Consider the following 13,005-nt stretch of genomic DNA (forward strand, 5'->3'; position numbering starts at 1 on the left):
TGTTTCAGTAGCATTTCCCTCTTTGTGACCCCAGTTGGGCTTTTCTGGGCAAAGACACTGGAGTGGTTTGCCATTTCCTTCTGCAGCTCATTTTTACAGATGGGAAAACTAAGGCCAACAAGGTAAAGTACTTGCCCAAGGTCACACAGCTAGCAAGTGTCTGTGGTCAGATTTGAACTCAGGTCTTCCTGACTGTAGGCCCGAGGCTCTATCCACTGTGCCATCCAGCTGCCCCAATAGTATTTTCATACAGGTATTGCTAGATTTCTATAAAACGGTTCCATGTTCAGACCCAGTGAGTAGAAATTAATGGTTTGATGTTATCTTAGAGGAAAGTTTCTACTGCAGTCTTCCAGTGATGTGTTCTTGGCCCTTTGCTGTTCTTTATTTTTGCAGTGACTTCTATCCCTGTTAGAGAAGGCCTGTTCATCAGTTTTCAGCCTGAGGAAGATAAGTAATAACAAATGACATAATCAAGATCCAAAAAGTTCTCAGTAGGATAGATTGATGGGTAAACTTGAATAATAGTAATTTCATAGGGATAAATGTAAAGTCTTATAATTAGCTTACACACACACACACACACACCACACACACACTTTTTTTTGGCTAGGCAGTGGGGTTAAGTGACTTGCCTAGGGTCACACAGCTAGTAAGTGTTATGGGTCTGAGGCTGGATTTGAACTCAGGTCCTCCTGAATCCAGGACCTGTGCTCTATCCACTGCGCCACCTAGCTGCCCTATACTTAGCTTCTAAAGAAATAACTAAAAAGGTACAAGATATAGGAATTATAGTAGATAGCATTTAATCTGAGAAGGGTCTCCAGTTTTTAGTTTATTCTAAATTAAATATTAATGGGAGTTGTGCCATGCCCACAAAAAATGCTAATGCTAACTTAAATTGCATCAAGAAGCATAGTTTCCAGAGTGAGAAAAGAAATAAATTTACCAAGTCAGACCATATTTGGAATGCTATTTTCAATTTTTGGCACTACATCTTTAGATACATTAGATGGAACATACCTAGAGACCTGGACAATATGCCATAAAAACATCAGTTTGAGAGAATTGTAGATGATTAATGGGAAGGAGAGAAGACTTAGGGCGAGTATGTCTACTCTCCTTAAGTGTTTTGAAACCTTTTTATGTTGCAGCAAAATTAGACTTGTTTTACATAGACTTAGATTGTGATAGCAGGAGGCATCAGAAGATGTAGAGATGAAGGCTCAGACTTGATACAAGGAAAAATGTTGTTATTAGAATGGCTGTAAAGTAGACAAGGCTGCCTTGGGGGTGCCTTATCCTTGAAGGTTTTCACGTGGAGACTTATAGCTCTTGGTCAGGGATGCAGTAGAACATTATAAGTTGGGCTCTGTGTCTTCTGAAGTCCTGTCCAGCTGTTGGAATTGGTGCTTCAGCCTTGCATACCATGCCTGGCTAATTAAAAGACTCCATTTGATCTCTAATATGCTGCATTTCTTTGACTCTACTGTGATGATATCTGCAGGTATCATATTTTCTAATAACTTTGAGGACTTAACTTAAAAAAAAAAGAATCGAGGTAAAGCCAACCCCTCACCCAATTTTTTTGCTTTCTATATGTTTTACTATTTCAGTTACTTGTTCCTTCAAAATATTTTTTTAAAAAAAATTAGTTTTATTCATGGTTACACCAAAAAAGACTTTGTAATAGTACCTGATTGCATATATCTAACCTCTAATTTAATCTTGTAAAGATTGTGTTGGGTACTTAAGTTGATTTTCATTTAATCTTTTGTGACACTTCCTAAAATAGAATCATGTATTTTAATCATTATTTTTCTCATCATTGCACATTGTCAAGAATGCTTTCTTTTTTCTTCAGGAAGAAGAGTTGAGAAAAAGTGGAGAAGCAAAGTACTTCCACCTAAATGATGATCTGCATGTTCTCATTGAAGTTTTTGCCCCTCCAGCAGAAGCATATGCTCGAATGGGACACGCTTTGGAAGAAATTAAAAAGTTTCTCATTCCTGTTAGTATAGTAATTTTATTTCTTCTAAATAATATACTTTAAACAATTACATATGAAATTCCTTCTTCAATTTCCTTGTGAGATTCTTATCTGCATTTTGTACTATGATACCTTTGTTTAACATAACTTTCTAAACCCCCATTACAAGTGATTATGGATAATAAGAGATTTGATTAAGCATATTACATTGATAAGGTAGGAAGGGCAGGGGTGAAGCTTGCCATCCTTATCATTAATTTCTCTAGAAAAATGTTTTAGCATGGCTTTTTGGTGTCTGTGTCCTATGGGCTAAGTACTGTATTAAATCCTGAGAATAGAAATAAAGACCTCTAATATCGCTGGTATAGAGGACTCCTAGGTGGAGGAACAAATGTCCAACAGTGTACCCAAGTGCCTTTTCTACAGCTTGAATTCTTTGAGAATTCTCTAGAGCTAGTTCTCTGTTCACTGTACTGTTGGGGTAGAGAGATACAATGATAGGTTGATATAGATTTATCTATCAGATATCTTTATATTCATCTATCTATCATTAAAGGAGAGAGAAAGACAGAGACAGAGAGATTAAGGCTGAAAAGGTAATTTGGAAATACCTCGACAGCAAAAAAAAAGTAAATAAAATTGTGTGATAGCACAGTCCTGGAAAATAGTGTCAGAAATGCTCATTCTAATCATGAGCTGCATATCAGGGCAAGCTAAGGACAACAAAATGAGAATTTTTTACTTTGATATGGTCTACTAACAAAGTAATTTCTGTTTTTCCTTTCCATTAACCTGTACCGAAATATTGTCTATCATATGTCCACCATCGGTCTTGCTCAAATGTGTGTATATCTGCTGGGTTTGTTTTTACTTTTCTTACTATAATTATGAACTAGACAAGCACCAGCAAAGAGTTCACTATTTTTTAAATAATTAATTCATTTTAGTTTTCAGCATTCACTTCCATAAGATTTTGAGTTTTAAATTTTAAAAGATTTCACTATTAAATAAAAATAATAAAGAAGACTGCTTATGAAGCCATGAATCACCACTACCTATGATTTTTTAAAAAGTACGTTTCAAGTTTAAAATGATTTAGTCATTTTCCCAGTGTCCAGTTTGACCCGTATTACTTTCTGAATTTCCTTTTACTCTCTCCAATGTATTTTTAAATACTTCATTGACATTCTTTTCTTCTTTTTTGGAGTCATTCTTACTTCTCCACTCTCCCCATAACTTTAATCTTGATTCCCAAATAAAAGCCCTCCTTTATACCAAATAAATATAGTCAGTGAAGTAGTGAACTAAAGGTGCAGAATGAAACATGTATACGGTGTCCCAAACATCATAGTGCTGCTTTAAGCTTCAATAGCTTTTATAGCTTAAAATGGCACTGAGACATTTGGGAAACCCTGTAATTTTAGATGCAGATAATCCTGGAATATTTTTCTTTATGCGTGTTTCTTACAAGAGTTTTTTTTTTTTAATCCCCACCCCCTTTCCCCCTCAGTGAGGGTGGGTATATATGTAGAGAAGACATAGATTTTTGAAAAAAAGAAGAGGAGTAGTAGAATTAATAAGACTTAGCAATTGAAAGGGAAGAGGCAAAGATGATTCAGGTGATAAACTCAGAACCTTGGGAGATTGGAGGTATGATAAACAAAAATAAGGGACATAAGAGGAGAAACATTTTAAGGGAAACAAATGATTTCAGTTTTGAACATGTGTTTATTGGTCAAGTGGAAAACCCAGGTAGTAATTTCCTATTAGATATTTGTGACTATAATGTTGTAAATTCTTCTTTTGTTGTACTCTTATCTACTTGTATGTCTATTGCTTATAAATTATCTTCTTCACAAACACTTCAGTTTGCTATACTTGGAATCAGGAAGACCTGGATTTGAATCCTTCTAATTCATATACTTATTAGCATTGTGAACCTAGGCAAGTCACTTAACCTCTATTTGGAGTCTTCTCATCGGTAAAATGGTGACAATAATAGCATCTATTGCCCAAGGTTCACCTACTAGATAATAATAGTACCTACTGCCCAGGATCAAATGAGATAATATTACTTAAGAGCTCTACAAACCTTAAAGCACTATATACATGCTAGCTATTATTATAATCTTTATCATTGTCATTGTTATTATTATATGAGTGTATTCCAGATCTCTGTCAAAAACCTCTTGTGGAGGAAAAAAAAGCAATCCAGCTAACAAGCATAGTAAAGGAGAGCAAATTCACATATCTGCCCTATTAAAAAATATGTCTCTTTTTCACCTTAGTTTCTGTCACGAGGGGTAGCATGCTATTTTATCACTTTTTGGGAGTTATAGAAGTTCATTTTATGATAAGATTTGTTAAAAGTCTTTCAAAGTTATTTTTCTTTATTATTATTATTATCATTATTATTATTATTATTATTATTATTATATAAGTTGCTTTCCTAGTTCTGCTCACTTCACTCTGCATCAGTTCATACATGTCTTCCCAGGTTTCTCTAAAACCATCTTTTTTCAACATTTATTGAAATTGTTGATAATTTGCATTTGTTTTGAGAACTGCTTGTCCATACACTTTTATCTATTAGAGAATGCCTTTGTTATCTATTCCTTATATATCTTAGATATCATGCATTGTTTAGGGAAATTTAGTTCCCTAAATTTAGTTTCCACCTAGTTAACTATTTTCCCTTCTAATTTTATTTGCATTATTTGTGTAAAACCTTTCCAATTTTATCTTTTCAAAAATGTACAACTTATCTCTGTCATTCTTCTTTCCTTTGGTCAAGAACTCTTTGCCTATCACTGTTAAAGGCCAAGTCAACAAGCATTATTAAATATAGTCTTATGTTATGTGCCAGGGACTTCATTAAGCACTGGAGGTACAAAAAAAGACCAAAATAAAAAAAGCACTACTTACTTTCAAGGACATCATAATCTAATAGCAGAGACAACATGTATATACAAACAATATATACATGACAAATTGGAAACAAGATTAAAAGGAAGGCACTATCATTAAGGGAGTTCCAGCAATCTTTCTTGTGGGAGCTGAGATTTTAACCGGAACCTGCAGGATGCCAGGAGTTAGAAATGATTTGGAGAACACTTCACACATGGCTGACAGCCTGTGCAAATGAAGTCAGGAGATAGAATGTCTTCTGGGAGGAACAGCAAGCAGGCCATTATCATTGGATATTGGATCATAGAGTAAATAGAGAGGAGTGAAGTGTAAAAAGACTATAAAAGTAAGTAGGTTTCAGATTATGATGAGTTTTAAAAGCTAGAGGGTTTTATATTTGATCCTAGAGGTGAAATAGGGAGTTTATAGAGTCAGGAAGAGGGGGGATGACATGGTAAGAACTGTACTTTAGGAAGGTCACTTTGATGGTTGAATGGAAGATTGATTAGAGTTTGGAGATACTTGTTGCAAGGAGACTAATCAGAAAACTATTGCAATAGCCTGAGTATGAAGTGATCAGAGTGGAAAGATTGTCAGAGTCTCGAGATAAGGTAGAATCTATAGACCTTGGCCACAGATGGGAGGCTGAGATGATGAGTTCAGTTTTGGAACTGTTGAGTTTAAGATGGCTATGGGGCATCCTATTGGAGATATGAGATTGAAGGTCAGGAGAGAGGTTAGGGCTAGAGAAACAGATTTATTGAACATCTGAATAGGGAAGATAATTAAGTCCTTGGCAGTTGATCAGATCACCAAGGGAAATAATGCAGAAGGAGAAAGGAAGAGAACATAGGAGAGAGTGTTAGGGAACACCTATGATTAGCAGGCAAGACTGAGAAGAAGATCCAGCAAAGGTGATATATCAAGAATGGTCAGGCAGTTATGGGAAAATGAGGAGAGGTCACTGTCACAAAACCTAGAGAGAAGTAAGGAGAGGACAGTAATTGATAATGTCAAAGAATGCAGATAGGTGATGAAAGATGAGCACTTAGAAGCAGCCACAATCTCTTTCCCTATTCCTCTAATATGTTTATGATAGGACCTTTTATGTCTAGGTCATGCATTCATTTCAAGCTTATTTTCATTTAGTTTATGATGTTAGGTGTTGGTTTATACCTAATTTCTCCCAAACTTCTTTCCTGGTTTTCCAGCAGTTTCTGTCGAATAGTGAGTCCTTATTCTAATAGTTGAATTCGTCAAACATTGTGTTTGGTTGCTTCTGTTTTATGCATATAATCTTTTCCATTTGTCAGCATTAAAAAATACTATATGGCTTTGATGATTCCTCTTTTGTAGTATGCCTTAAGATAGGATACTTCTCATTCGTTTTCTCTGCCATTTTTTCAGGTTTTTTTGTTTGATAGGTGTAGTTTGGTTTTTTTTTTCCTTTTTGTTCTGATAGAAAAAATTTATTTTTTATTTTATAATTCTGGTTACTCATTTTACCTCTCTTCCTGTAGTTCCACTATCACTTTGGTAATTTGATTGCCATGGCATTTGTCTTTCTTCATGTAGCAATTCATGGCCATGTGAAATGGCCATGGGATGGTGAGCTATCTCTGCTGTTATCTCACCCTGCAGAATTACTTGCGCTTATCTGCCTTCCTTTTATTTCTTTTGGCTGCTGTATTTGTTTATGATTTAGTTTGTTTTGGTATTCTTACCCAATTGTTGTTTTCTTAAAAGAAATGTTTTGAACTTATTCATACTAGTAAAACCCCCTTTTTTTTCCTATAGAAAAAAGGTCACATGATTTTAGGGGGTATGTCTTTTCATTTTCTTTTTACTATATCATTTTCCAGTTTTTTCTTTCATTTCAAGTTGAAGGAGTAGTCCTGAGTGATTCTGACTAGAGTTTCTTGTTATGTCTGAATTTTCAAAGCTGCTTGCCTTAATTATACTTTGACCTGAAATCTCTGTGTGAATACTTAATGGATGAATTAAATCTAGTGTCCTTTCCCAGTGATGTTCTATAAATTCTGACAATTTGCGTTATATCTCCTGAGAATTACAAATCTGTCCCTGAAAAGGACCTCAGAGGTTATACGTCTCTATTCTAACCCCTTCATTTTATAGATGAAATAATTTAAGCCAAGGCTGTACAAGTGACTTTTCCAAAGGTAGTTATCAGAAAGTTGATTTGAACTCATATTCTCTGACTCCAGAGATATTGTTGTATCTTCTGTTTATACTATTTGTGGGTAATTTTAAAAATGATTTCCTTACTTATAGTAAATAAGCCTTTTTTATCACAGTTTTCAGGGAAGTGAATGATTATTAGATTCTGTCTTTGAGACGTATCTTCCAAGTCAAGTGATAATAGTGGTGGGTTTTAATGGTGGTAGTGATAGTAGTTGTAGCAGTAATTATTATTGTTACTGTTATCTAGACCTCATATTTTCTTCCATTTATTCCTATCTTGTTACTTTGCTCAAATAATTCTTGGTTTCTTACTGTATTTTAAAATTCTGCTTTAATTTGTGTCATCTAAGTGGCATAGTGGAAAGGCACTGGGTCTGGAATGAGGAAGAGCTGAATTCAAATCAGGTGTCAGACCCTTGCTAGCTGTGTGATCCTGGGCAAATCACTTAGCCTCAGTTCCTTCAACTGTAATATGTAGATAATAATAGCACTTAACTCCCTGGATTGTTTTGAGGATCAAATGAAATCATATTTGTAAAGCTCTTAGCGCAGTGTCTGGCACATAGTAGGCTCTTAGTAAATCTTCCTTCCTTCTGTTCCTTCCCTCCCTCCCTTTGTAAAGTTGCTTGCTTTTATTTCTCTTGTTCTCATGGAATTTGTTGTTTTATAATTCCCTTCATTGTCAGTGTTCAAGTCACTATTCCTTATTATATAATATTTACTTATTAGAGTTTAACCTTTATTAGATTGTTTGCTTTTTTTGCTCCTGCTGGTTTATATGGTTTCAGCCCAGGCTTATCTTGTACCCAACTGAATTGTTCTCTCTCAGATGCTCTTTTTTTTTTCCTTCTATTTTTTTTAGGTGAAAAATTTGATAAATAGCTTTTGTTTAAATACATATAATACATCTGTGTGTATGCATATTTCCAATCATAGATGGCTCCTTTTCCTTTTTAGTATACAGCTAGGGAACCTCTAAATACTGTACTTTCTGCCTACTTGGATGAATCAACTCCAGGTCTGTTGTTTTTAACAAAGACTAATGGGAGAATAGTAAGAAAAATGTATCAGATTTCCCAATGTATCATTTTCTTGTTACAATATATTATACTCCATATTTAGTTAAGCAATAATTTTCATGAACAGAAATCCAGTGCAATTGAGCAATTGCTGTCCTAAATTCTTGCTGTTCATTTATATTGACTTTCCATCCTCAACCTTTTTACTCTTCTATTTTTCTTTTCTCTTTTACAAGACATTGCGAGAGAGTTGTTTGTTCTGAGCTTTTTTGGTTTTTCAGTTAAGATGAAAGATGTAGAGTGCTGACAATTGTTAAGATCTATTAAAACCTACATATGACTTTGTTCTGATGAAATTTAATGTACAAAAACTCTGTGTGTGTTTTCTTTAATATTTTGATTAGCTTTTGTGAGATGGAATTAATTCTTGGAAGCATGGACTTTTTATATCAGAAGGAATTAAGGTTTTTAAAATTGGTTATGCTAATTCACTACTGTAACTCAGTTGGATTCAAGAATAGTTTAAAATTTTATTTTTGCCTCCTTTTTAACACCAGGTATTTCCCCACTCCATTCCCTTTTACCATTTGAACTCTCCCTTGTAACACAGGAAAATGTCTATTCAATGTCAACAAAAACAACAGTGGTTTTGACATTGATGATGTGTTGTTCCACATCCACCATTTGCCATCTATCTGCTAAGAGGTAGAAGATATATTTTTCTTACCAATTTTTAAAGTCTTAAGATTGTTTGTCATAATTTACTAGATTTTAGCTACTTTTTAGTTTTCTTATTTTTATCTCTTTGTATCCATTATAGATATTCTCTTTGTTCAACTTTTTTCCACTCTAAATCATTTAATAAGAATATTCCCATATTTTCTTAAAATCTTCATATTCATCTTTTCTCGTAGCAAAATAATCCATTCTTTGTTTTTTTTTCTTTTGTCACATGGGGAATGGCTTGTTCAGCTATTCCCCATGTGACAAAACACACTCATTTAATAGGTGAGACTGGGTCTTAAGAAAAAAGAATCTCTTATCAAGTACTTATCTTTTATTGTGGTAAATTTTTTTTATAGTTGAATGAATGAAATTTAATGAATGAAAATTAATGAAAAAGCATTTATTAAGTGCTTTCACAATGCTAAGCACTAGGGATACAAATGGAAAAGTAAGATAGCCCCTTGCCCTCAAGGAGCTCACATTCAAATGGAAGGGGCTACAGACTTGGAAGTCTCAGCAGCAGCAAAACAGATGGTAGTACTCTTCTTTAATGTTGTTTCCATTGATAAAAATCATGCTTGTTTCTGATGTTGAACAGAACAATGCCAAGGATTTTAATGACAAAACTATTTTCTGGGTCTTTAGTAGTTGTGGTTTTAGCTTTGTAAGAGTAGTTGTCAGGCTGCATCTCCATAGGGGTTGCTTCCCAAGGTAGTGGATGTGTCAGTGTGCTGGAAGTAATTTGCATTCCCAAAGCTCTTGGGTTCTGAGTCTTGTACTATCTCCACATATATTTTGTTTAGGCTCCTAGACATTAAACCTTTTTGATGCAGATGTTCTCCTCACTCCCAGCCAGTGGGGAGTTATCTCTTCCTAGCCTAGTTGTGTTGATTTTGTTGGAGACAAAAGGATTTCAATTTCATTTAATTAAAATTGTTTTATTATCTTTTGTGACTGCCTTTATCATCCCTTGTTTGGTTAAGGACTCTCCTCTTAGCCATGGCTTTAAAGGTACTTGATCAAATGCTTTTTATTTTGTGTTTTTTTTCCTATGATGTGTCCTTAAATGTTGAGCTTATGCCTGTATTTTGAATTTATTGTGGTATATGATATTTATATATAAGGAGTTTGTCTAAACATAATTCCTATCATGTTGCTTTTCATTTCTCTAGCAGTTTTTGTCATATAGGAAATTCATCCCCAAGTAATTTATGTTCATAGGTGGATCAAACAGAGTTTTTAAGTTTAGTTGTTTCTAAACTTTCCTTACCTAGTCTGTTCATCTTATCTATTTTTCTTTTTTATTCAGTAGTAGATTGGTTTGATAAACAATACTTCATAGTGTGATTTGAAATTGGGAAATTCTATGCCCTTTTCACTCCTACCTTTTTGTTTTCATTATTTTCCTTGCAATTCTAGATCAATATTAATTTATTATTATGCTGTTATTGTTTTGTCTTTATAAAATATTTACTTAGTAGTGTGATGAGTATAGCACTAACTTAAAATATATCGTTTTTAATTTATTGGCTGTGTTTAGGCATGAACACTGAATATCCCTCCATTTATTTATGTCGTTTATTTCTTTGGGGGTATTTTATAATTGTATCTATTAAAGGATTTCATTTGCATTAATAAATTAACTCCTGGATAGTTTTTGTATGTTCTAGTTATTGTGAATGTGAATGCTGTCTTTTTATTTCTGTTTTGACTGTTTCTGATAGTTTTATTTTTGTATATTTATCATGTAACTTGATAATTAAGAGAACTTAATTGCCTCCATTATTTGCTAATTCACTGCAGTCTTCTAAGCAAACAATCACTTTATCAGAAAATAAGGATAGTTGTGTTTCTTCTGTATAAACGCTTATGCTTAAATCTCATGTCTAATTGCTGTCACTATCATTGCTAGAACTACATCAGTTGAAAGTAGTGCATACTTTTTTTTTTGTTTGTTTAATTCCCACAACTGTTGGGAAAGTGTCTAATATTTCCCCATTACAAATAATATTTTGGTTTTAGATAGATTTTTTAACGGAATTTAAAAGTGGCCTTTCTTACAAAGCCTCTGTTTTGTAAGGTTTTTCTTTTTAAGCAAAATGAATGCAATACTTTGTCAATTTCTTAAACTATGAGTAGTGATGTTAATTTCTTGATCTTAAACCATCTTTGTATCCCTAGAGCAAATCAGTATTCATTATACTGATTTTTCTCTGTAGTCTTTTTAGTAGGATTTTAAAAAAATATTCAGTCTATATTCATTAATAAATTTGGTCTATATTTCTCTTTCTTTGATTTATTATTTCCTAGTTTTGGCATTATGATAAGATATAATGGTCACTTAACCTCTGTCTGCCTTAGTTTCCTCATCTGTAAAATGAAGATAATAATAGCACCTGTCTCCTAAGCTGGTTGTGAAGATAAAATGAGATAATATTTATAATATTTGAAATTGGTTTGCAAACCTTAAAGCATTATATATATGCTTGTGTTTATATATATATTTGTATATGCTAGCTATTATTATATGATTCTGTAACAGGTCCTAAAGTTTTAAGCTTTTTTATTATTTATATAGGCTCCTCATATACATTCCTATTAAATCTATTTTTTACATTAGTCATTTTGTAAAGAATTAGAACCAGTGGGAGAAACCATGAGACAGAAGAAACCAAAAAAAAAAGAAAGAAAGCAAATAATATGCTTCTATCTGCATTCAGACTCCATAGTTCTTTTTCTGGTTGTGGACAGCATTTTCCATTATGAGTCTTTTGGGGTTGTCTTAGATCCTTGCATTACTAAGAAGAGATAAGTCTATCAAAGTTAGTTATCACACAGTGTGGCTGTTACTATGTACAGTGTTCTCCTGGTTCTGCTCATTTCACTCAGCATCAGATCATGTAAGTCTTTCCAAGTTTTTCTGAAGTCTGCCTGCTCATCATTTCTTATAACACAACAGTATTCCATTACATTCATATACCACAACTTGTTTAGCCATTCCTCAGCTGATAGACATCCCCTCAATTTCCAAATCTTTACCACAACAAAAAGAACTGCTATAAATATTTTTGTACATGTGGGTCCTTTTCCCATTTGTATGATCTCTTTGGGATACAAACCTAGAAAAGGGTATACACAGTTTTATAGCCCTTTGTGCATAGTTCCAAATTGCTTTCCAGAATGGTTGGATCAGTTCACGACTCCACAAAAAATGCGTTAGTTTTCTAGTTTTCCCACATCTTCTCCAGCATTTATCGTTTTCCTGTTTTGTTATGTTAGCCTATCTGATAGGTGTGATGTGGTACCTCAGAGTTGTTTTGATTTGCATTTCTCTAATCAATAGTGATTTAGAGCTTTTTTTCATATTACTGTAGATAGCTTTAACTTCTTCATTTGAGAGATGCCTGTTTATAGTCTTTGAACATTTATCAACATTTTTTTTCATAAAACCAGCTCTTAGTTTTATTAGTTTAATAGTTTTCTTGATTTCAGTTTTATTAATCTCTCCATTGATTTTCAGTATTTCTAATTTGGTATTTAATTGGGAATTTTTAATTTGTTCTTTTTCTAGCTTTTTTTAGTTGTATGCTCAATTTATTGATCTTCTCTTTCACTGTTTTATTATGTAAGCCTTTAGAGACATAAAACTTCTCCTAAGAACCATTTTTGTTACATCCTATAAGTTTTGGAAGGTTGTCTCATTATTGTCATTCTTTTAGATGAAATTATTGATTGTTTCTATGATTAGTTGTTTGACTCACTCACTTTTTAGGATTAGATTATTTAGTTTTCAATTACTTTTTAGTCTATCTTTCCATGGCCCTTTATTACATGTAATTTTTGTTGCATTATGATCTGAAAAGGATTCATTTAATATTTCTGCTTTTCTGCATTGGATTGTGAGGTTTTTATGCCCTAGTACATGGTCAATTTTTGTGCAGGTGCCATGTACCACTGAGAAAAAGTTATATTTCTTTTTGTCCCCATTCAGTTTTCTCCAGAGATCAACCATATCTAACTTTTCTAAAATTATATTCATCTCCTTAACTTCTTTCTTGTTTATTTTGTGGTTAGATTTACCTAGTTCAGAGAGGGGGAGGTTGAGGTCCCCCACTAGTATAGTTTGCTATCTATTTCTTTCTGTAACTACCTGAACTTCTC

The 13,005-nt window shown here is 33.4% G+C and overlaps 1 protein-coding gene across 2 annotated transcripts in view; it reads left to right on the forward strand.

Annotated features, from left to right (window-relative positions):
- The window catches only part of KHDRBS3 (KH RNA binding domain containing, signal transduction associated 3), a 248,424-nt gene that overhangs the window by 134,697 nt on the left and 100,722 nt on the right, over positions 1-13,005 (forward strand). For both annotated transcript variants that reach the window (XM_027860420.1, XM_027860421.1), the window contains one exon: positions 1,865-2,011. In XM_027860420.1, the coding sequence (XP_027716221.1) occupies positions 1,865-2,011 (147 nt within the window). The remainder of the gene's footprint in view (positions 1-1,864; positions 2,012-13,005) is intronic.

The sequence above is a fragment of the Vombatus ursinus genome, unplaced genomic scaffold, assembly GCF_900497805.2.
Source record: "Vombatus ursinus unplaced genomic scaffold, bare-nosed wombat genome assembly UNPS02014180.1, whole genome shotgun sequence".
Taxonomy (NCBI): domain Eukaryota; kingdom Metazoa; phylum Chordata; class Mammalia; order Diprotodontia; family Vombatidae; genus Vombatus; species Vombatus ursinus.